Genomic DNA, 25,706 nt, shown 5'->3' with positions numbered 1-25,706 from the left:
TATTTACTTTATTGTAAGCAACACGTAGTGGGGATACAAAGGCCGCATTCGGGGACTCTTTATTATGTACGGATATTAATAACTAGCATTTGATATTTTGCGACTTGGCTCGCTTTTCTGTATACGATTAGAATTTCTCGTTTATGCTTTTTTTTCCATCTCGTTTTATCTCACAACGCGATTCTGACGGTTATTAATTAGGTTCTTAATTCCTAATATAGTACACTATACTTCCCACCCTCCCATATCGTTTCACTGTAGTGCCCCGTCCCACCCTTATCGTACTTATCATTATCATCGTTATCATCGTCTGGCCTAATTTAACGAACCGATACCAATCAAGGATATATACTTTATTATGACTAACTCTGAGGCGAGCACGAGCGATGGCACGGTTATCGGTAACCTCCTCTATAATACAACATAAATATGGCAACTATTTAATTAAGTCCTCGTGGATGATCGGTTCGCGCCGATACGTTCGTTTAATTCGATAACGATTAATCTCTACGTCTAAGTCATAGGATAAACTTCAACAGTCGATCGTAGGATGGACTTTAACCCCGAGTAGCGTTCGACGGAAACGTCGCGACGCGAATTTAAAAGGCGCAAGACGTCGCGACGTCACCGATTCCTTGCTCGGATGAAGTGGGCGTATCTTAAATTTAATTAGTTACTCTATCTTAATCTTCTCTCTTGTTTTCTTCTTTTTTTTTTAATTTACCTGTATTTTAATAAAGCTATTAAATATCTTCAGCGAAAACATACACCCGTCGCTCATTCGTTATGGATACGCGTAATATATATATGTATATATATTCATAGGTACTTGTGTGTCGATAATTCATTACACAATTCTTATGTTTTTTTTTTTTTCGTACATAAATTTTCCAATAATTTACATCGCTTAGGTCACTCGATAGACTATTACGTTATTACCATTTTTTTTATTCTTGTATTCTCTCATGTGTCAATGAGGGTTTTTGATTTTTTTTTTGGGGGAGACTTTTGTTATCTTTTCATTGATTGTCTAGATATTGAGAAAAATGTCATGGAGAATTTCGTTACTGATTCGTACATTCCCATAGGTGATATGGAGTAACGATAATGGCACGTTTCTTCTTTCTCTTTTGCTATTTTACCTTTGATTACACTCGACAAATCGTGGATATGCGCTTAATCGTAATGGATTAGTGAAAATAATTCTTGCCAAAGAAAACATACGACTACCGATAGATAAACTCCGTGCACGATAACTTTTCTCTTTGATACCTGGCAAGGGTATGCTTATTCTTAGTGCTCTTTCACTCTTCCTCTTTCATACTCTGCCGTTTTTTTGTCAAACTATTTTTTTGTGTTTTCATAGCTTTTACGTTATTCGAAGAAGTAATTATGGGATGCGGGGATTAGCGAGCGTGATTCTTGCAGAAGGGACGTCCACCCTTCGCGTAGAAGCTCTGACCCTCGAGATTCTTCTTGCACATCTGTAAGAAAGACGTGTATGGTGATGAGAATTTTTTTTATAACGTCAATATCACTTTTAATTATCTAATAATTACCGTGCAGTTGAAGCACTGGCTGTGATAATTATTGTTGAGGGCCTCTACCCAACGGTCACCAGCTTCCACTGGGAATCCGCAAGCGAAGCATTTCGTGGTGAACAATTCGTTCCAGTCTGTCGGATAATCAATGAATTAATTATTTATTTTCACTTTTTTTTTTCCTTACAGAAATATTTGACAACCCGATGACAGCTTACCGGATTCACAGTATGGCAATCCTTCCTCCAGGAAGAAGGGACTGTTGCCAAAGAGTTTTCCACAATAGGAACAGTTGAAGCATTCAGGATGGAAATGTTTTCCAATGGCGTTCAAGCAGTCCTGAAGAGAAAAATATAATAATATATAATATTAATTTCTAAACGAAAATATAACTTTGCAATGTTTTTAATTCCACGGGTAATACTCACGCCCTTGATTTTGTTGTTGCACTTGTTGCAAGGCGGTGCAATGAACTGTTCGAAGCAATACTCGCAGTAGAGCTGACCCTTCTCCTCGACGAAACCAATGTCCTGCAGTGGTCGACGACATTGTCCATTGACGCAAACAAAGTGATCAGGACACCAGATTTGTCCAAGGGCGGTAATGAAGGGTCCCCTAGTTTATTTAGGACAGAAATCGATACGTCAATCGAATTTCTTTTTTGGCTATTATTATAATAAGTCACGAAGCAATTATCCGCTCGAATGTTACTGGCAGAAATGATATTCCTTGCTGACGTCACGCTATCATTAAATGCCAGTTACATTAAAGAGTATATAATCGTGGTAGAATAATTATATTCATATTAATATACATTAAGCCATTGCCATAGACATATAAATAATTATTGGCACGTTATTTTGCGACGAAAAGAACAAAATTTGTGTAACATATAAAAGCAAGGCTCGACTTAGAACACAAAGCAACATTAATTTGTTGTATGATTGCTTAAGAAGATTCGGATCTTGAAATAGAAACGTAGGTCGGCCAATGTGTTTTCTTTGTGTAGTAAAAAGCATCTGTCAGAATATTGTTGGTTGTGAATGTTCTACGAACCTCGTGATCTCCGCTTGACAACAGCAACACACGGGCTTCGGGGTCTGATCGTTCGCCAGGCTGTTAGTAATCACTCCGTTAGCTGTCGAAAACGTGCACTATGATGTTAGTCGAGAACGCAAGACAAAGGCTGTAAGTTAGGTGCGCGGTTGGAGATAAAATAAAAACAATGAAATAAATAAAATAAAATGTAAGTGATTAGAGTAAAAACAAAAATAGAATTGGAAAACGGATCCACGTTTCTTCAGTCCTGGTTCTTGAGGGAAAACTGGAAAAAGCTTAAATAAGACACAGGCGGTTATTGACGATCGCACGATAAGTAGCCATGCTACTGCTGTTGTACAGACACACAAGTAGCCATGCTCTTTTTGTCGTAGAGATAATTGAATAACGATGACAGACGGACACTCGTAAAGAAACAGACAAACAAAGACAAGAACAAAACTAAGAACAATACTCTTTCAGGTACACTCATCAGTACCTGACGTAGGAGTTGCAGTGGGCACAGAGTGGCACACGGGATCCTGGACCACTAGCTTGATTAAGTATTCCACGTCCACGTTTCGGTGCGCTGCTACCAGCGAAGGAGCCGCTCTTGGAGCCTTGTCCAGGAAGTCCTCCAACGCCGGAACCTAGATCCGGGTGGGACGACAAATTTGGTGGGTCTACTAAATTCTGGGTTTTACTAGTCGGGGCGAGTTTGGGACACGATTGGTTCTGGGATGTACATTGGGCCTGGGGTTTGTACAGCTGGACTACGTGCTTGTCCTTCTTCAGGGTGAGTTGCGTAAGCTGTTTCGTAAGATTAGTGCGCGGTTTGTGAATAGGCTGAAAGCCTAAGTCGTTGGGTTCTTGTATCGGGGGGATGGCAGGGATCTGAATGTTTGGGGACGGATCCTCATCCTCGTAGGGAAAAGGGATCTGAGGAAATGGCAAAGACTTGGCATTGACAGGACACTGGTTCTTCAATATTGGCTTCGGACATCGGACTGACGATACTCCCGGGATGGTACAGGGTGCGACGCACACGGAACCATCCCCGCAGGGAGCCACGCAGACTCCAGAATCCGAACAGCCACCCACGTCCAGGTTACAACCACCGGAACGCTTTCCGCAAGAGCCCGACGGTTGTCCACAGGTTCCTGACTGTAAACCGTAGCACGGAGACACGCAGACTCCTTTACGATCTCTGGTGGGTACCACGCAGATGCCTGACTGAGAGCACGATGAAGAAGGTCCTTCGCATGGTACCACCACTACCCCAGCCTTAGTTCCAGCATCTGACACCGCCTTGCATGGCAGCACCGTCACTCCTGTGTCCGGGCAGGGCCTGGACCTGGCGCAGAACGCGCTGGGCTGCGACTGCGACACCGTTCTCTGGCATACCTGCTGCTGACTGCTCTTCTGATAGACCTGAGAGCGCTCACAGCTCACTACCTTTGGACAAGGCGGTAGAACGCACACTCCAGTTTTTGGAAACTTCTCTGACGGTGGCGCGCGCGCTATCGGACAGGGCAGTACAGGCTGCGACCTAGTTACTTGGCTTACGGCACATCCTGCCTTGAGGTCTTTTCCCCTTTCTACTCTATGGGAATAATTCGTTTCGTCATCTTCGTACGACTTAACTAGTTCGAACCTTCTTTGACTCTCCTCGTAGTCTTCGCTGATTTGCTTCGTTCTTTGTACCGACGAGCTGTACTCTTTTTTAGATTCCTCGGTAGCGACGTCATCAACTTTATAGAACTGTTGGCTAGACTGGTGCGTAGTGCCCGAATCATCGCAGTAGGACATGGACTTCTTCTCGGTGTAATCCTGGACTCTGTGTCCTGTCGGAGTGTCCTCCTCGTAGTGATAGGATACAGTAGCGCCTTTAGGCGTAGTCGTATAGGAACTCACAGTAGTATGTTTACCCTTTGGTGGAGTATCATCCCTGACCTTAGGAGCTTGAGCCTTTAAGAAGCATGCGGGAGGTTCAGGAGGGCCCTGAGCAGGTGACTTGGATCTACCTGGAGTCGGTGTAGGTGATCTACTAGGAATATAAGTCTGTCCATCGACTGGACCCTTCTTCATACATACCAAGTTCCTCTGATATGACGGAATAGTGTCAGGTTTTTTTAATCCAGTCATTAATGATCTATTCGCCGGAGTTTCAGGCCGAGATCGCGTGGGCGACCTGGATGAGTCCCGTAAGCGATAATCTGGTGGCGGAGTCGGTAATGGCTGCGGTGTCATTGACTTCCTGGACAGACTACGTTCCCTCTGCATTATCTCACGGGTTTTCGAATCTATGTATAAAATGTCAGCGGGTGCACAATAACCGGAATTTTCAACAGCAGGGACCGAGGGCGTTTGCGACCTTCTTTGTTCGTAGTACTCAGTGGATTCGTAGGATTCGACTGGCTTCTGGGTTCTACACAGCTCCTGATACTGTTCATCAGGTATGGATCTACGTTGCTCTATGTATTCAGTGGTATGGTACGGCGGCTTTGAACTACGCTCTATATAATATTCCGTGGTCTCGTAACACTCGACAGGATCCTTCAACTTCGTCTCATCGACCTTACGTTCCATCCTGTTCTCCTCGCGGAAGAATTTGGTCTGACAGTTGCTCGCTGGTCTCTGAACTTCCTCCCTGCATTCACTGGACTCGTAGCAGGGTTCAATTTGCATTTCCTCCATTTCCTGAGAGTCTCCCAGTGGAGTATAAGGACGATCCGGTGCGGTGGTCAATGCCTCCTGAAACGGTGATACGGACCTCACGGGCCCAGGGGTTTCCTGTGCGTGAGACGGGCTGCTGGAGAACCTGGTTAAGTAAGTAGTGGTGCCATCGTCGTTTGGAGTTACTTGACGTATTTCCTCGTACGTGTATTCGTTGTTGTAACTTTCATTGAAATTTGTGTCGTCAGGGTTGGAGGCTGCGAAAGGAGAATAAGATCTAGCTGGCGCGGTGGTCAAAGCACGAACCATTTCCGACTTCCATTCTTTCGGCGTAGAATTCTTTATTGTCGTTGGCGGTAATGCCTGAACTCCGGACTCTGTCTGCTTCGTGAACTGTACGTGCTTCTTGGTCTCGCTCACGACTTCCTGTTGCGGGGCACCTGCTTGACTTAACCTTGCGCAGAGTCTACGTTCCTGTAGATTCTGACGCTTCTCTGGTGCCTGCTGCTCTCTGAGACTCTGATGAACCTCGACCTGTTCTCGGAGACTCTGTCTTCTCTGCTCTTCGAGTTCCCGCTGCCGGAAGCTTTCCTGTATCTGGATCTCCTCCTTTAATTCCCGGTAGCGTTCCTCAGCTACCTCTTGCGTTTCCTCTACTTCTGTCTGCTCGGTCTGTTCAATGTATTGTTCAGAATGTTCCTCCAGTAGCTGTTGCTGCTGTTGCTGCTGTTCACGGATCTCACGTTGCTCACTGAAGCTGACACGTTTCTCACGAATCGACCTGGACCTCTCCTCCTCTAGACGTTGCTCTTCCTCTTGTCTCTCTTCCTCCTCCTCTCTCTTTATTCTTTCAATCATCTGCTGAGTATCTACAACGGAAGTCACGACCTCCGCAGATTCAGCAACGCTCCTCCTACCGGAAATATCCTCAACTTCTTGGTCAAAGGTCGGCGTCCTTCCGTCAGTGATCTGCTGAACCTCCATCTCTTCGGCCCTGTCAACTTCCGTGAGTCCCGGTGAATCTGCACGATCAGGCGAGACGAGTTCTACAGTCTTTTCATAAACAGTGGTCTTCTTTATGTGCAAAGGACCTACGTCCTTCTCCAGAGTCTCGGTATAATAATCATGCTCTCCCTCTACGCCCTTTGGACATACTGCAACGTTCGGTGGGACCAATTCCGACAGATCACGTTCCTCAGCCTTACTCTGGACCACGGACCTTTCCGACGGCGGCTCAGCTTCCTGCAGGTACTCGCATACCTGAGTCTGATGATAGACCTTAGGCTGTTGACATATCTGAGGTGCTTCCGATGTCTTTTCCTGATATCTCTCCTCGCGGTAAGTATCCTCCTGCTGGTAACTCTGAGGTTGCTGATAAGTCCTCTGACTAATCTTTTCGTGTTTACAGACCTGCCGTTCGCTGTACTTCTGGCATACCTTCTGCTCGATGGGATAAGTATTCTGATAGAGGTTGGTACCAGTAGTTACAGTCGCTGTCCACGGCTGAGGTACCGGCTGAGTAATTTTCGTAGGCGTCAAGGATCTTCTTAGGCTCTCTCTGGACTCGGGTCTGGATGAGCATTCCCTGGACGATGCTCTAGGTACCATGTCTCGTGATCTTGACTCTCTACGCGAATCCTTATGTATCCCGACCAGTTCGACCCTCCGATATACCGGACCAGGACAGCTCACCTTCTCCATCCTTTCTACTACTTCACGCGACTCTACGTGCGTCTCCTTTCTCTCAACGTCCAGACTCTTTCGACTCTCTTTCGCGAGCTCTCGGTGTCTACAATTGAGAGCGGGATTGGGATTTATATAGAGTGGACAGGCTGTTGGATATGTTACGTCCTCGATAGGTTTGGTAGGTGGCCAGACCAGGCTCTTACACTTTACTGATGTCGAATTGTTCCTATGGATTTCAGATACCTCACGGTACTCGGCTTCCTCCAGATAGCTTTCTATGGTCCATGGTGTTCGGGGTGTATGGGTATTTGTTCCGGGTGGTTTTTGGTGAAAGTTCAATAAGGTCAAGGTCACGTAAAGGCCGGTTTACGATCGGAATTCGTGTCATAGGGTTAAAACACAATTGGCACACACGTGTGGCATGCATTCGTAAACATTTTGTTACGTTCACGACGATTGGAGTTTATTTTATTTTTTATAGGACGTTAGATTGAGTTAGGAAGAAAAAAGAACAGAGAAATATACGGTGAGTACAAGCGCGCAACTGGGATTCGTGATTGTGAACTCTCATGCGTGTACGCTGTACGAATTTTATTTTTGCTGTTGATATTTAATTTTTTCTTTTTTTTTTTCAGAATCATGAGAGATCACAGTCACGCTCCGGACAGCTGACTAAAATATAAACGCTATAGCCTTATTGATTATAAAAGTCAGTAAGCAGTCGATCCGACTTTATTTGATCGAAGCCTTAATCGTCTAAATAAAAAGATATTAAAATTTGCGACACTCCTCTGGATTCACTGGAATCGGCAACTAATGGCGAAAATAAAAAAGATAATATCGCTGCACAAGTTTTAATGGGTGAAATAGATGGAAATGATTTTTTCACGCAGGACTTTCGTAATCCTGGAATGATTATGGTCTTTGTGAATATGATTAATGTAAAGCAAGGTAAATGTCATACGGAACTCGTCACTAGCTGAATAACACTTCAATCCTGTAAAAAGTTAATAGCGATTTTCAAACAATTTTTCTTTGCCAAAACTCGGTGTACGCAAGCTGCTGTCTAATTAATCGAGAAAAATCGACTCTTACATCTCGGTTCATGTGATCTTTATTATTTAGTTTATATTGCCAAGTGCAAATACGTCACATAATATTTATAGCGCGATAGGGGCATTCAAATAATTTAAGCCCTCTCTTTATGCTCGCTATGATGAAATATAATGAGAGGGCATTATGTATATATATATATGTATATATATATATATATATATATATATATATATATATATATATATATATATATATGTGTGTTTCATATATACATATATACCGAATGAATTTTTCGCACGTTGAGAGCTGCTACGCTCATGCGAAACTAAGGGAGAATGGTCGGGGTTTTGGGTTGAAAGATGGAGCTGCTGAAAAAAGATAAGAAAAGACGAATTATATAGAAAATATTATTCACACAACAATTGATTTTACTACTTCTAGTTTTTCAAATTTTATCGGAAAATTTCTAATCAATTGGACACCGTTGATACGATAGGAACGGAGCAGCTTTCAACGCACAGTTTTATACGCGAATAATTGGAATGTGAGGATTTCGAAAAGGGATAGAGTGGAATCACTATAGATATTTACATTAAAAAAAAAAGTCAAAATCTAAGCGATGAGAATCGTAATTTGAAAAAAAAAAGCGATAAAAAATATTGTTAACCGTAGCTATAATTAATTAATGGCTGATCGATCGAGCGAACGATTATTTACGTATGCGAGCTACTTTAGGGCAGACATTAAGATGATGATAATAATAGGAAGTGATAAGAAACAAAAAAAATGACATCTCTACATTTTAAGCCAAAAATTGTAAGCCAAAGCTTTTTTTTAAACGCCGATGGCCAGTTCTCTTTCTCTCTCTCTCTCTTACGCTATCGTCGTACCTCGGAAGGGGCTACTTTTTGGCTTTGGCAGAGCAGAGAATCGACCTATTTACAAGAATCCAATTAAGTCATTGAGATCCATCATAGATCACGCTAGAAGATGATCTATGTGTTTTTCAAGATCTGGCACAGAAATATTTTTCTTCCTGTAATCCATTAACGATACGCTAAGATCTTTTTACCTTGGATCCAGGTTTATCAACGGATCAAAGAGACAGTAGGAGAACTGTGAATTTTTATTAAAAAAATTCAACTCACATGAAGAGTCAATAATATTGTATTACGACGTAAACTCAAAATGGACAGTTGGAGAATTTTCGATTTTTATACAAAAAAATTCAATTCACATCGAGAGTTGACAATTTTGTATAACGACCGTGATTCACCTATATTTCCGTAACAGACTGTCATCTTACCGACAGATAAGACACCTTATCATGAAAAATCTTGTTACGTACTCAATTCGAAAAAGACCTTGAGGTAATATATATAAAAAAAAAATTTGTATAGTTTACTAAAAAAAATGCAAAAATATTAACTTACCGGTAACAGTCTGACTCTGAGGACGTGGCAGGGTGTTGCTACCAGAGTTGACAATCGGTGGAGATGATAAGCTGGGTGGTGCGATACTGGAACCTCCAAATGGTTTAGGTCCACCGATATTATTGGAAGTGGGAGCCTGAGGGAAAATTATAACGTCACTTTAAACTGAGAAGAAAAAAAAAACGAAGATCGAACTTCACCACGTCTACGATAAGTTTAGCGATAAAATTAAAAATGAATTTATATAATAAATCCTGATAATAGCTAGCTGACAGAGCTCGAAATTCATGATCACGTTAAATTAATAAACCTCATGGACCCGTATCGCAGACGATCGTATCACAGTATAAGATGCTCACTTATCGCAGTACGCTCGGATTGAGATGATCGATCCCAATACAATAAGGTATCAATCGATCGACGACGTTACCTGGACTGGACGCAAACTAGGTGGGTTGACAGGCGACGTGCCAAGGCGGGTGGGCTGCAATGCAGAGACGACAATAACGATCGCATGCGACGTAACAGGCGAATTACGACAGATGAATTAGTCATGCATTTTAAATAAATGGACCAGATTCGACGAGAGAGTATAGATATGAGAACGAGATACATAGAAAACAATAGGAAACAAATGGACAGATAATTCCGAAGTAATATTCATCTGTACGCAGGCATATATATATATATATATATATATATATAATTATTCAAATTTGAATTTACCGCTCTATGTAATTTCATTGTTTATATATTGCGTATATACATTTTTAGGTTACCTGATTCACATGAAACGTATAGGTATTCAGTTCATTGGATTCCGTGCAGCATCCGTCGGGAAGCTCGTTAGAGATTACTGGATTAAATATAATCTCACAAACTTCCCCAATCTTGGGTGTGCGATTAGATTCGGAATTCAAGCGTGAGTTAGTGATGTTATTTTTGCTCGCAAGGATCCTATCGTTGGTACTTCCGACCTCGTTGCCTGCGGTCTGTATGGTGAGGGTGCTTCTGAATGTTTTCGAACCGTTGATAGTGGAGTTGCAGGACTCGGTTTGATATGCGGGATTAAGAGCGCCGTTTGTACCATTTGTACAGTGTGCCATTTCGCGCGGCTGGGACGTTCCGATCCGTGGGCCATTATGATTGGCGGGATTGCAAGCCTGCAAAAGTTATTAGTGGCGCGAAAAAAAAACAAAGATACACTCAGGCAACACGCGATGCAATGTTAATTCGTTGCGGACGATATAGGTAAACTCTCGTATAGGTATTTTTAAAAATTTCTTATAATTTTGTTTTCTTCATTATTTTGAAGTAAATTAATGGTGCACTTGCCTAGAGCGTCTGACCTAACGGCTAGCTTGTAAGCTCAAACTGGACTAAGAACACCACAAGAAAAAAAAAATAGAAAATCCTTTACACCTCGAGCAAGTAATCGTTCCTGTAATCATGCTTTGCTATTGTATTCAAGAGTAGCTTGGATTATTGGATATTTGACAGATAACGTTAAGAGAATAATGACTTACAGTGAACGGCAGAGGGGACGAATGGTTATTCAATGATGGTGATAATGGTGCCAAGGGTGATCCTGCTCCAACGTTAGCCAGGGCGGCTGAGATTGTTCCAGCTGGAGCTTTGCCGCTGCTGGAGAATAATAATTATTATTTGAGGGACGTGAAACAGCCTGTGAAAAATATGGTGTATCAGGGTAAGAAGCTGGGATTGATAATCATTTGAATTTTTGGGCTGATCACTTTGCAGTATCTAATGACAGTAATATCTGACTACTGACAGTACACGAGTTTCATTAATTAAATTTTTTATTATTCCAGCCTTCTACCAGCAGTCGTCCATTCGTCGATTCAAAAGGTTATAGAGATTGAAAATCAATACTGCGTCCTATGATTAATTGGCAGATGGAATGGCACGTGGATAATGATCTATGAATATAAATCCATTATATTTTTGCACAATTGATGATTGCCTATTGCAAATTGGCACTATTAATAAGGTTGGATCATCTTCTTGTCGCCTTGCATGATTGATTCAACGCTTCGAATTCCACTTACGTTGGGATGGTGACAGGTGCAAGGCCAGCAGGTGCGTTTTGCCTGGCAACGAGCTTCGCGTGGATGTCGCAGTACAATTTGTTGTTGATATTGTAGTAGCCAACATTCTTCAGGGATGTTCCACAGGTTGAACACTTGAAACACTCCACGTGAAGATTCTTTTCCTTGATCCTTACAAAGACACCGCTATGGTTTTAAAAAAAATTTTCATCAGTATTTTCGTACCACGCTCTTTGTTTATTTTGGAAATAAGATATCAGGCAATGATTTCGCATTGGACCCTGATTAATGTTTTTTGAATTTCTTTTAATGCAGTTAATTAAATATTTTGTCAATAAAGACGTTCTTATGGGTTCCAATGAAAAATCAGCCTGCGATCTTAAGAATGGTGTACAGTGCATCTTTCAAGGAGTCCAGCGCACGGGGTGGACTCTGAAGTGAAGAAGCCGAACTTTCAAAATAAGCCAATTTTTCTACGGAGAGTATACGAAAAATACGTTAAGCCATGTAAAACTGCTACTGATAACAAAAATTTATCTCCAGTCCGCTGGTAGATACTCAAAAAGCAAAATGATCTACTAGCGTCTAAAAAGACAAAGAGGAAAAAAGAGATAAATACGAGATGCCAAACTACTGTAGGCTTACTGAAGAGAGAGAGAGAGAGAGAGAGAGAGAGAGAGAGAGGGCGAGCGAGAGAGAGGGCGAGCGAGAGAGAAAATAGCCAGATATGGAATTGCAAAAATTACGAACGTGTGCAAAGGAAGAGATAAACAGATAACAAGTGAAGTATGCATATAGTATAGGGGTACGCATATGCCCACAGAAGCATGATCTATGATAGATAATAAATAGATAAGATATGTTTATACGCAGGATACGATGATGAAAAGCCAATGACAAACCGCACGAAGGGTTCCGTCGAGTCGCGCTATAGAAATTATCATGTATGAATTGCACACGAAGAATCGCGTATGCGGTAAAGCGGATATTCGCCGTGCAACGTAATTGTTTAAAAAGTTTTATAGATTTTTGGTTCTTGTTGCGGAAACAGAATGAAGTAGAGGTGGATCAGTGTCCTCAGCAAGTAGACACGAATCTGCAGAGTGACAGTAGCGTAAACGTACAGCGGCGTGCATTTGGTTGTATTGAGTATTTGCGTGGTTCAGCCATGAAAAAAAAAAGAAAAATAAATCGTAGGAAGAAGAATAAATAAATATGAAAAAAAAAAGATGGATGCCGCTCGCAAGTAAAGGACATACACGAAGCATCATGTATGTTCAAATACGACAATCGGACATACATTCCTCCATGCCCGTGCAGGTAGGAGAACATATTTGATAGCTTTGTGAATCCAATAAAATAGTTACACGATGACTTTATCGCAGCTGTGACACACGGTGCAGTCGGACTTCGCGGTCCCGTCGACGGCTTTCGCGTTCGCACGTTCGTCCCGCTGATATCGCTGTGTCGCGGTTTGCCGGAAATTCGAAAACTGCTGACCCATCGCGAGACTCAGGGGCGTCGGGGACCTCGGTGAGGTCGCCCTTCCGCCAACGGCGTGGCTGACCGAAGAGTAAAAATCCGTCCACGCGGAAACTACGACATCAAGTTCAAGAGGATGGTGTCAAAAGTTTAACTGGCTCTCGTCAGTCAGGGCGAAGAAGTTTGGATTTTTCGTATCGTCAACCGCCTCCTGGCGAGGAATTTCTCAACGAGATATTTTTATAAGAGAGAAGAGACAGACAGAGAAAGAGGGATACAGAAAGAGAATGACATGGGGATCACGATCTCCTGGATAGAAACTCTGGCCAACCCGGATGTCGCTGGTACGAACTCCTGGAAGAAGAACAACGTGTTCAGGGCTCGCTGGCCTTTTGGAACTTACACGATGAGCCTCTCGCAATCGGCGCAGATATTTTGTCCTGGTGGTAGACTCGTCTGGGAGTTGGCCGGTGCCGGTTTCGTTTCCGGTGCTGTAACTGGTCGCAATCCTGACACCGCCGGCGAGGACGGCGTTATCACGCCGCTCTGCGCAGTTGGCTCCACTATTTTGCAAATTGGTTATCGAGGGCACGCGTACTTAAGGATATTTTGCAAAAAGTTTTTCACTTGGATTTTAATTACTGCGTAATTAGGAATTGACGCTTCTTTTTTTTTTTAATCTAAAATTAAATTACTTGCACGAGATCAGCAGACCTTTACGTATGCTGCAATGCTAATGGTTTCTTAGAATTTTTTTGTAAATTTAAAAAAAAATTATTATACTAACCGGGTTCAGGAGTCTTTGGCTCCTTGTCAGCTTCCTGGACCATCTTGAAGACCTCGCTGTTCTCGGCATTGTAATTTTTCTCGTTCTTCTTGAAGTTTACTCTGAAACGTGTTATTTCTTATATTCTCATGGGTGAACCGTTTTCATTTATAATTATACTGTACTGTACTGTATAATTATACTATAATTATACTTTTTTTTTTTAGAAAGAGCAAACAACGCAATTGGCTTCTCATTTTTGAGGTACCAGGCTGGGGGGGCAGACTGATTTTGCTTATGGACAAGACAGGCCCTCTGGAAATAACTATTTGACAAGAACTCGACTGACATAACTACTGGCGACAGGAGACGGTACTTGTTTGATTTTTGAAACTATGTCAAAAATCTTTCTCTATTTTCTAACTGCTACAAGTCGATGGTGAAAATAAGATAAATCTAGAAACTCGCTAAAGGTTTATGGTCCTCTTGATGGATTGGATGGTATGTAAGAGAAACTAAAAAAGAAGCAAAGTAAAGAGAAGGGAAATACAATAATACCAAAAAGAAGTACTAATGTAAACGTACCCAAGGACTCCGCCAGCAAGGACTTCAGCCTGAGCGGATAGAGTCTCCGCAATGGTTTCTTCGCTGTAAATTCCAACAGGACTGTTATATTGTTTATTGACGATCGATTTGATTGGTCCTTCGCCAGTGCCATTAAGCTAAGAGAAATAAAAAAGAATGACACAAGTAAGTAAAATTCTTAAACTTAAAAATACAGTGAATATTTAAGAAGATAATTAACACATTTTTCAATTTTACAGGTACTAACGAAAGGTTTGGGACTGAAGTTGTGTCCACTTCCAATAAGAGGACCATCCTGTTTCTTAGCAGCCAATGAAGTTTTCGTGACCGGAGCCACGTTGCTAACTGGTGCAGCCGGCTGTGGAGAAGGCAGAGATGCCGTGACAGGTGAAACGCTGGGTTTCCACGTGCTTCCGCCCCTGGAAAGAAATATGAAAAATTAGCATCAGCTTTTCTCCCATATGCATGCGAATCTCTAGAATAATCAAAAATACCTTTGAACGGTGATTTCAAAATTATTTCCAGCCTTGACGATGACGTCTTGCGCCTCCTTGTGTCTCAGGTTGAACATATCAGTATTATTAACCTTGATAACGGCATCGCCTGCCCTGAGACCAGCAGCTTCCGCCGGGGAACCGCCATTGACCTGAAACATAGACATTCTGTTTGACTGTTTTTCTTACCAAGATATATTAGTTTTTCTTTCTACCCCCTATAAAAATCTATCATTCTATCTCTCTATTTTTCCCAGCTCGATCTAATTATCACGAGACTTCCGATTTACTGAACGGCTCCAGTAAGCTATTGCACGTGCAGTATAGCAACGCCATGTCAGTCCAGACTTCAGTCACTATATTTAAGCGACGCTACGTCGCCCGAATGCGTGCCGAGCACTGTGCTCCCATTCATAAAGTTAACCACGAAAAGGAATGATCGTCGAATAGATACAGCAAAAATGCTTGAGAAAGAAAAGTGTTCATCGTCAGGAGCACAAGAGCGGATCTATTGGATGCGACAGAGGAGAAGAGAAGCAAGTGAAAAAAATTATGTTAAAAGGAGGAAGAAAGAAGAGAGGATGAAAGAAATTGTTTTTTTTTTTTCACCAAACTAAGCGAATCAGTAACGACCTCGATTCCCTACGTTGGCATCATCCGATATAATTAATGGGCTTCGACCCAATCGGCGACCATCGGGAGTCTCTATAAATACCGGTGTAATTTATCGGCGTTATTTTTATTGCGAGTGCGGCTGCACGGGGCCAATTCATTCCGTCCTGCGTGCTTTTTCGTGAGTTACGGAACGCGGGAAATGGGGTCGGATTCGAGTTAGGGACTTTTGGACGCTTCAGGCAGATCGTCGGAGTCCAAGGAGCGTTGTAGGTGCGGCCAGTGGATCGAGCGACGTCGCGACGCCGTGAAATTGGACGCTGATGGTGACGGTTTGGTTTACGTTCACGAGGCCGTAAATAGCGAGATCGAAATTACGTCACTCATCTGTACCTCCGTAACGTGACACTAGTCTGTCGCATTGAACAGAGATGATCCATCGGTAGAAATTAATTCTTATCCCTTTGTTCTCTACAATTATTTCTTCCTTTATGCATGTGTCTCTTTGCTCTCTCTCTCTCTCTATGTATCTTCTGTCTCTCGCGAAAGAATCTCGCTCCAATGTCACGGCTTTGTCCCTGAACCAGAGAAACAAGCCGGACGAATCGGCCAGGGCCTTTCTCCGATTCCCGACCGAAGCCAACCAGCCGGATAAAGATTATCTGAAGAAAGAATGAGGAGGAGAGAGTGACGTGGAATAAAAAAAGAAATAACAAAATCAACTAAGGAAGTAACAACAACGAGACTATGAAAAACATTAAAAATCGCCTACAATACATAAATACTCATCATGCGTCTTGTAAAAATATCGTTAACGATCCCCAAATCGATAAAGCTATTGTATTTATGCCGTAAGAACTTTTATTTCTGTCCTTACTTCCGTAAGTGCCGAAATAGACGTACCTGGCACACTGACGTAACTCAGTTACACAAGATTTTCTAGGCGTCTTCGCGAAGGCGCCACTTATTTGTTTCCTATTTACAATGTAATTCCGCATCGGCGCCACCGGTCACTCTCTCTTTCTCTCTCGCTCTCTGCCACCAAGCCTACCTCCAAGAGACCCTCTCACGGTACCCCAGTGACATCGTACTAGACGAATTAAGATATTGTCGACCAATATATATCTAGTTTGTGCTGGATTTGTAAATGGCCGGCCATAAGTGTGCCGTTTCTAACGTGCCCCGACTGACGCGTATAACGTAAGTCAGGGTTAAAGCTGGGCACCGTGAAAGCTTCTAAAAATAGAGTTGGACCTCTCTAAAAATAGCCCTTCTACGTGCACTCACGACTTCAACCAGGAGAAGGGCGACGGTAAGGAGCAAGGTATACGAGGTACGCATTCCAATGGGCGGGTTATCAGAGATGGATCCATCCCACCTTCCATGCTGGAATGCATCTCCAACGGCTTAAGACCATTCCCGTGCCCTCGTATGCGGCCGCGTACGTATCTCCCGGAGTCTAATAAGACGATCACGTGGGCCGGCACTGTACACAGGGTGTCCGGAATTAAGGCTCTATTATACGCCTTGGTGACAGACACCCCTTTTTCAGGTGTCCAGCAGGTAATTCGACTCTAGAATTCTTAAATTGCAGTATATCCAACCCTATGAAATTTAAAAAAACATCCCTAACAATACAAAACTTCGACGTTGAATAGTGCATAATTATTTAACAACTTTTTTTTCATATTTTAGGTTAGGTCATATAATACCTTACACTCCGGTATTATGTATATAGTAAAGAAGGGCTGTATATATTTTTATTAGACACCCTGTAGCACTTTAGTTCTTTATACACACGTATGGAGAAAGCGACCTATAATGACGTAACCTCTGAATATGAATCGAAATTCCTTGACTGTATACAGTTGATTTCCGATAGTTCTTTACACATATATCTTGTGTATCGTTAAACCCGTATAATGTGGACCATACGTAGATCCAAGGGCGTTAGACCTTGGATTGTAATCTAAGAAACGTATATTCTTGTTCCTTTAACGATTACACCATCGTCTTATCGAACAAGCGTGCTCGTCAGTCTATGAATAGTCCAAGAAAATTTCCCAAGATCAAGTGGATCTCAATTTCATCAGGAGCCACATAAGTCATTTCAAGAAGTTCTATTCCCTAATAAGGTAACAGCGACGCGAGGTAGTCTTATCAGAATGCATTAAGTGATAATAACTTCTTATCTTTGTTTAAGTTACTCGGTCTGCATCATACGATGAGAATGGATACGACGATCATTTGAATATTGCCTTAAGCCTTTCTTTTGGAGAACTTTGACCCCTGACCAAGGTGCGTGTTGAATATTTGGTACCAGAACCCACAAGGATATCGATGTACGTCTGATTTTCATCTCTTAGGCATATACTGTAATTATTGCAAATTGAATACATTCACTGACCAAACGTTACACAGTCCTGAGGAACGAGTCATAAGTTTGTCACAATCATCCTTTGTGTGAGTTCAGGAGGTTCTCTTCTTCTTCTGAGAAAGTATCGTCATCGTTATTTGGAAATGAGTCGGGTTGATCGTCAGGAAGCGAAGGTTAACGAATCTCCAAGAGGAAATAATTCTCGGATTGTATGAGTCGCTGCCAGGAAAACGGTTACGAGGTGGCTGAAGTGACGCCGCACGTGACGAAGAGGATGACCGATCCTTCTTGCCGAAAGTAGTCGATTGGATGAAGAATTTGAATTTTAAAAAAATGTAAAAAACGAAAGAACCGGTCATTGAATTTTGATGAGGTAAGATCAGTCATGAGACAAAGTTCAAAGTTCATCCTGACTATCGATACGCTACTAATTTCTTAACAGGGTCCAAGTGTGTTGATACGCTATTGTAAACACAAACCGAGTCATCTTCTTGGTATACCAGAGGCTGGCTAGCCTACGATAGTCTTCTCGTTGATGATTCATCGGCTATCGGGGGACTCTGCGACGGAGACGTTCAGCTACCTAAAGCTTCGCCACGGTTGACGGCCTCTTCGATTTGCCCGGAGCGATCGGTGATCTCATCGTTATCACACTGGGATTCGGCATTCCACAAGCAATACGATATCTGATTGATGTACGAAGGCTGTTTCGTATTGAAGAACAGGATGAGTGCGGGCCCGTGACTTTGGGATCGTCAAGTTGAAGATCAAGAACTTCATTCGCATAGATAATCACAGGTCTGACGTTGATTCGGCATACCTGGACCAGTCTGAAATTCTTTTAGTCTCGGACACCAAGCATAGTTGAACAGACTGGAAATCTGATTCCCTGGGTACATCCGGACTTCCGGTTTGGTTTAATTCCTATGAGAAATCATGGCGATCCTTTCACTCGTACAGTTCATACCTTACTACGTATATTGATCGTCCCTGAACTTCGGTATCTTTATTAGATTTATCTTCTCAAGGATGCTGTCTTACTGGACCGTGCAGAATCTTTCTCGCAAGAGCTACTCCCATTCATATGTACCTTCTAGCGAACAAAACAGATACGACTAAGACGCGCGGTACTTGGGTATTGTTGTGCAGCTACGCGTCGTTGCTTATGTGTATAGATATAGTGTATTCTGCAAAACACGGCACATAAAGAAAAGGTGTCGCGTTACTCAACACATCGTCACCCGTTATATCTAAATTCACCGAGTAACTGTCTAGACGATATACGCACGTACGAATGATATATCTAGATATATAGATATACATATAAATATAATTTGGCATAACTCCAAGATCATGGTTTGGCGGTTTTCGCACGTTTTTTTAAAAAAAAAATTGACTCTTATTCATCTAATCACGTGTCATTTATCCATATTGATCTCGACAGAGTCGAGCGAAATGTCAGCGATGGAATGTATATATACATTGTTCACTCCATTACAATAATCGTTTGTATACATAAGACCATTGGGATTCTCTTGATGTTTCTTTAATTCTCTTTTTTCTTTCTCTTAGCTCCGCGCATGCGCAACCCGGAGAATTATTTGACGAGAGAAAGAGCGAAAGCTCCCGTTGGCCCCTGGCAAAAAGTCCCAGCAAAGATGGCGACGAAATAAAGACGATATTTTTATATCCGCGAGAGTAAGCTTTGCCGGCCGCCACCAGGCCTCGGTCTCTATTAATATCCGCGGGCCGGGCTTCCTTTCGGCCTCCGCTCTCTGCTGCTCTCATCCGCAGCCTCGCTCGCGCACAGCAAGACTTTTCAGAGTGGAGTAAGGCAAACCGCGCTACGAAAGCTAGAAGGAAGAAGGATACTGTTGAAGTATTAAAAAAAAAAAAACTTGAGAAATAAAAATCCATAAAAAAATAAAGTTTAACGAAATTTCAAAATATTCGGTTGATGACAGCAGAATAATAAAAAAAAAATTTCTCAAAGTAAAAATCGAAGAAAACCCATCGTCTTGTACGCATAAGAATTTATTGCATACGGGTAAGACGTTTTAATAAGATCGATAGAATTTTGATTGGCTCAACGATCCGCTCCAGAATTCTTCTTTCACGATGAACCAACCAATCTGTATAATTCACAGGGCAGCAATAGGAAGCAAATGTTCCTGGTTACGCCATTGGCAAGATATGCTGGTCCTTCTCTTGCTAGAGTGTATTCGTACCGTGTGCACTGGTGGGCTCACGTAATCCCTGGATCCACCTATACCGAAGTTCGCGAGATGCCCGTTCTGAACGTTCGCCAAAACACCCACGCATTTTCCTTCGTTTGTAACGACAGAAACGAGAACCCATAGGCAAGGCTATTCGATGATACTTAGGTGGTAGCTGTGTTATCAATGTCCCACCCGGTATATGACGTAAGACAGGACGTAAGTATTGGCCCGCCGTTGGCCTCTCGCTTGCGGCCTATCGCTTTGAATTTTCGTGCCGGTAAACAAATCTCTGGAATTGGATCGACGAGTGGTTACGTCATTTCTGCACCAGTGTCAAAATAACAGGGGAGACTTTCTTGAGATTTCTCGGGGAAGTAAATAGTTTCAAATGTTATTTTTCAATTTCTCTTTTTTTCTTCTCACCGTCCTCGCGGTACCGGATATGCTGTTTTGTATTTGCGGACACTGCGATCTACGCTATTTCGCATTCTCGATGCAATTGTATAGGGGAAATAGAATTCATGACGTCCTGGTATTCACTTTGAGTGATTTCCAGCAAATGAATTTTCTAGTTCGCCTCGGTACAAACTTGTCAGCGATTAATCAGACTTGACTTTGCTATATTAACTCGCCGTTTTACCTACAGGAATTCGTACTTCTTAGAAATCAAACTGATCACTCTATACAGTTCCTTCGGGTGCTTATAATACACGTACTTCTTTTTTTTTCTTTTCTCTTGTCTTTCCGACTATGAATACGTGTTTATCGCCGTCTCAGGAATTTCTTATCACTTACGTGTTCCGATGCCTGTAATGGGATTCGCGTCAGAGCTTCCTTGAGCATTGTTGCCGATAAGCCACGAGTGTAGGAAGAACTAATTTATCAAATAGTTCAATAAGTATTTAGGGACTGTAATGATCGAACGCGGAAATGCATAAATGACAGATATTGGATCGGTAGCGTATATAAGATTCAACTTGTCAATATATATATTACAAGTCTCTAGGAAATAATTATCAAGGTACTACCACGTGGTTAATTACTGTCGTGTTTTTCGAAGACAATCTAAATCTTTATCGATGATCCATTGCGTCATCATATATTTTATTCATATTAATGACTATCGATTATTATTGATTTCAAAGATATTACAATATGATCTACAGATTTCTCATAAAGTCTATGCGGTCCAGTAGAATGTACTATAGAGCGCTCCAATTTCTCACTGACATTTATCCGACGTCTGCTCTGAGAAAAAATTTTTTTTTCTTTCGAAATCTGATACAGCGAATATGGTGGTACGATATGGCGAGTTTAGACGTAGTTTCCAGGTCGCATCCAATTCTCAATTCAAATCCCACGTATCACTTTAATTTTAGAGATAGCGGGAAAGACCCGTGGAAAACGAGCGCGGTGGTAAACTCGACGGAAATGTATTTTTACGTGATCGCTGGTGGCAGGAAACCGAAACCTCGTCTTGCTCGTCGACGTCGGCTCCGTCGAAGTTAAGTTACCCGCGACTCGGCCGGGTCTGCCGGAGTTTCGCAAAGGCACCCTTCTCGAAATAGACCACCCAAATAATTTGCCTGGTATTACAGAGGCTCGCTTTGAATTTTCCCCTGCCTGTGAAATTTGCACGTTCGTTGGTTCGTCGATTGAAAAAAATATTTGCCACTTAAATAAACAGTCGTGGTTGCAGCTACAGTGTGTACCCTTTTTTTTTATATTTATTCTACGTCGACGCCGTGCGTCCTAGGCGCCTGTAGAAAGTACTTCTACTAATATATATATATATATATATATATACTGTAGGTGGCGTTAGTTCAATTCCATGTATACAACCGCTTACGAAATCGACAAGTGTAATCATTAGGCGCCTGTAGAAAGTACTTCTACTAATTTGGTTCGTCGATTGAAAAAAATATTTGCCACTTAAATAAACAGTCGTGGTTGCAGCTACAGTGTGTACCCTTTTTTTTTATATTTATTCTACGTCGACGCCGTGCGTCCTAGGCGCCTGTAGAAAGTACTTCTACTAATATATATATATATATATATATATACTGTAGGTGGCGTTAGTTCAATTCCATGTATACAACCGCTTACGAAATCGACAAGTGTAATCATTACTATCAGATATACATATAACTACGATGCACTTCCGTCAGGCTTTTTTACGGGAGAAATTGGATTCGCGTAGTATCGCGTTACACTTCCTCGCCAAAACGACGCCGGCATCGGTCGCGCCGCGACGTCTTCGTCGCATTTCGGACATAGTTGGCAGAGAATTCTGTTGATGCGCGTAAAATTTTTGGCGATCCCCGGGGAGCGTTACGTAAGGCCGGATGCATCCTGAGCCTGAGACTGGTCACATTGTATTGGCAGAAGAAATTTTCAAAATATTAAACCCGAAAAAAATTTGAATGAAAAATTCACCGTCAAATTTCTATATGTTCTAATCGACCTAATATAACCCAATGAGAGAAAGAGAGAGACGAAAAATAATTTTAATTGACAGTCTACTGTTTTAGAAAAAAATTATAAACGTTTGTACAGTTGCAGTCTTAATATATCGTCCATAAATTTACAATCGTTCAAGATAACAAAAAACCAAGGAACACATATGTAAAATGTCTCTGCGGACAAGGTCGTGTGTTCATTGCTACGGTTGACTATACGTATGTGTACATCTATATACGCGGTCATATAATTATGAAAGAATTCCATAAAACTAGTGTAAACGATCGTAGGAGACACGAGACCGTAATTAGAATGTTAGGCGATTGTTATCGTGCATACTGTATTACGTCAGAAATAAATCGACGTGATAACGATGAAATTCCTTCGAAAGTATATTTGACTTTAATTTCTATATATGTAACGTGATGTCTATTTACTCACCTTTTGAACGACAAGCGGCGTGCCAAAATCCTTGCCCCCCTGAAGACGGAATCCCCAGGGCGAACCGTCGAATCGCGATAACTTGACGCTAATGAGTTGCGCCATCACTCAAAAAAAAAGAAGTGAAAAAAAATGTGTATAATAAACCGAGGTAATTAAAAATAAACAACTAGAACAGTCTCAGGCCTTGTCAAGGTACGGGGATAACAAGGCAGTTCCTCGATGAGCCCGTCGTTCGAGAACTGGATACGTTTACCAGCGTTTGGTGCACCGCTCGCGAATGTATAACGGCACGAGAGGGAGTCAGAGGAGAGACAGCCGTAGGGAGAGAGAAAGAGAGAGAGAGAGAGGGAGAGACTAGTATAGTAGCCAGTCGCACAAAGTATTCGCGAAAGTCTTTCAGGGAGGCTGTGTCTCTATGTATATGCGAGCCTCTCTCAGCGAGCGTCGAAATTAATTTTCTCTCGTTTGAATTGTCGCGGCTTTTTACTTATTTGTCATTCAAATATGCGCGCCTATTTCTCACGGGACTTAGTACACCTGAACGGATTGTAGGGCGCGCGGGCGTGAACGACTGCGTTCCCGGCGAGAACTCTCGAGAACGTTCCTCAGAAGAACGCAAAAACCGAAGTAAAGTAAAACCTCGCTGGTCAGTCGGGCAGCAGGCTTTCCATGCGATTTGAACGAACCACTCGAGAGCGCGTGCGTCCGCGCTGTGGTGGAGGTTGTGGTGGTGGTGGTGATGCCAATGGAAGTGGTGGGACCCGAGATGGCAGCTTTAGCATTCTCGACATTTCACTCCATACCCCTACTATCCCATCCTCACTTCCCTTTCTCTTCCTCGATACTTCTCCATCGTCCCCGACGAGCCGGATGAGCCCTGATATCCTCGTGCTTCGTCGTGTTCTTCCCTGGAGAAGAGGTACTGTATAGCACCTTGCACCCTGGACGACTTTATGCATACTGGATGCGAGAAACTACACGCATAGCCCTCTGGTGGCTTCCCGGTGAACTATCGAGTCATCTGGATCTTAAAAGACTTTTATTTTGATTTAGAGGTTAGATTCTTTTCTATGCTAATTATATTCTGGGCATGATACTAATTTTCTGTATTATTTCACAGGTAGTTGCATACTTTGAACAAATACTAGGTACGAGGTGCTTAGGGGCTGTGTTAGAATGACAGAAGACTATATGTAATTGGATTGTATATATATTTACCACCTACTCAAAGTGAATCCTCGCATTTTGTGTTTGCTGCATTCTGAGGTACCCGTGGCCGGTCACGAGAGCATGAACTAGTTTGTGAATCATGCCTAGAATGCTTTACATAAATTGCTCAGAGCCGACGTCACACTTAGGACCCCACTGGTCGGTGTCTGTCCGGCAGTGGCAAGCAGACGTGACTCACGTCACCTAACCATGCGCATACGAAACGACAAGCCGGTGCATGTAGTGATAGTGACTATGTGCACACATCTTGTAACTGTGACTAAGTTGGCAGGATTTTCGAGAAACCTGGAAAATACGAAGAAATGAGAAAGGACCTTATATAGTAGGACTTAATATACAAGTATATACATACCAGGTGACACCTACACCATGCATTTTATAGAGTCTGTGGGTTTTTTGACCTTAGGAAAATCTGTGTGCTGGTACTGCTAGTTAAGTTTACTACCTTGAGTTGTAGTACTATCTATACTACAGGGACTGCAGGTTCCCTTTTCTTGGGATAGGTATTCCCTACGTGAGGTTAAATAAATTAATAAAGGGATTTTAGGGTAATTTACTTTCAAGTATTACACAGGCCTACCTAAGGGATTTAACTTTCTTTGCAGAATATGTATATCCTGTGGGACTTTGCACCTATTTCTTTTTCCTACTGTCAAAATTCCTGGGTATTTTTCAGCTTTGACTAGACGAATGTGTTTCTTTCTTTTATGCTTTTATTACTAGTAGTATACTTCTCACAAAGAAACTATAGGACCCTCGCCCCATCATATCGCACATGTAGATCCTAGAGTAAACGAATCGATAATCTTTTTTATTATCTTATTTGTCGAATACTTAAAGACAAATATTTGGGACTTTATCTAGATTTTAGAAAATCCGAAAAAAATTGTAATATTGGTATATATATGTATACGGATTTGACATTTAAATTGACAGAGATAAGAAGTAAATAAGTGCGTTCAAGAATAATACACAATTTATATCGAGCGATAATTATTACCAGCAAGGTAATAATTAGCATTTGAATATCCTAACTTCTATATACATTTCATTATGATCTGTACGAACTCCATGACTCACGTCCTTTAGTCAATGGGTCGATGGCCCATTTCTAAATCCAATTCTAAACCATAGAAAAATTCCTGATCGCAGCGATCGGATAGATAGAAATTCCTTTGCCTAATTACATTCTGAGAATCGTCCCGCCTATTTTTTAGCTCATTATCTAGCGGCATGTCAACTGAGCCACTGAGTATAAATGAATGTACATTTCTATGGTAATTGAAAGTACCCATGGACTCTTAAACAGAGTATAAAAAATTTGCCACTGAATGATAAATTCTTTTTTTCATTTTTTATTTTTTTTTCTCTTCGATTCGAACGGACCAAAATGGCGCTTGCGTACGCTTCAAGCTAGTGTCTTAAATTAGCCCTGAACAGTCTGTACGAGTTACATCAACCGTATAAACACGAGTCGAATGTAAACAGAACGATCGTAGGTGGATCATTTTCATGATATTTGAACTGAAAAGAAGGTC

The 25,706-nt window shown here is 42.0% G+C and overlaps 1 protein-coding gene and 1 long non-coding RNA gene across 11 annotated transcripts; one reads left to right on the top strand and one right to left on the bottom strand.

The window, feature by feature from the left end:
* Window positions 1-7: 7 nt before the first annotated feature.
* Window positions 8-23,939, bottom strand: LOC107266081 (PDZ and LIM domain protein Zasp). 10 transcript variants are annotated; one of them, XM_025083391.1, is made up of 16 exons: window positions 23,625-23,939; window positions 14,827-14,978; window positions 14,580-14,751; window positions 14,333-14,469; window positions 13,769-13,869; window positions 12,867-13,095; window positions 11,500-11,685; window positions 10,957-11,071; window positions 10,210-10,593; window positions 9,861-9,914; window positions 9,431-9,566; window positions 3,079-7,216; window positions 1,970-2,156; window positions 1,760-1,880; window positions 1,560-1,675; window positions 8-1,484 (listed from the first exon to the last, which is right to left on the bottom strand). In XM_025083391.1, the coding sequence occupies exons 1-16, from the start codon at window positions 23,895-23,897 to the stop codon at window positions 1,407-1,409; spliced, it is 6,579 nt and encodes a 2,192-aa protein (XP_024939159.1). In that variant the 5' UTR covers window positions 23,898-23,939; the 3' UTR covers window positions 8-1,406. The 10 variants fall into 10 exon arrangements, with proteins under 10 accessions (XP_024939159.1, XP_024939158.1, XP_024939160.1 ...); XM_025083390.1 differs by having other exon boundaries at window positions 10,957-11,074; window positions 23,625-23,937; XM_025083392.1 differs by lacking the exon at window positions 12,867-13,095 and adding an exon at window positions 13,385-13,544 and having other exon boundaries at window positions 10,957-11,074; window positions 23,625-23,934.
* On the top strand, window positions 15,427-20,777 carry LOC107266097. The gene is made up of 3 exons (XR_003059249.1): window positions 15,427-17,573; window positions 17,642-19,862; window positions 19,963-20,777. It is a non-coding gene; the product is annotated as an uncharacterized LOC107266097 (long non-coding RNA).
* Window positions 23,940-25,706: the final 1,767 nt, after the last annotated feature.

The sequence above is a fragment of the Cephus cinctus genome, unplaced genomic scaffold (genome assembly GCF_000341935.2).
Source record: "Cephus cinctus unplaced genomic scaffold, Ccin1 Ccin1_scaffold0299, whole genome shotgun sequence".
Classification (NCBI taxonomy): domain Eukaryota; kingdom Metazoa; phylum Arthropoda; class Insecta; order Hymenoptera; family Cephidae; genus Cephus; species Cephus cinctus.
The sequence above is the reverse complement of the archived record's forward strand: the minus strand, read 5'-3'. Positions and strand labels throughout refer to the sequence as shown.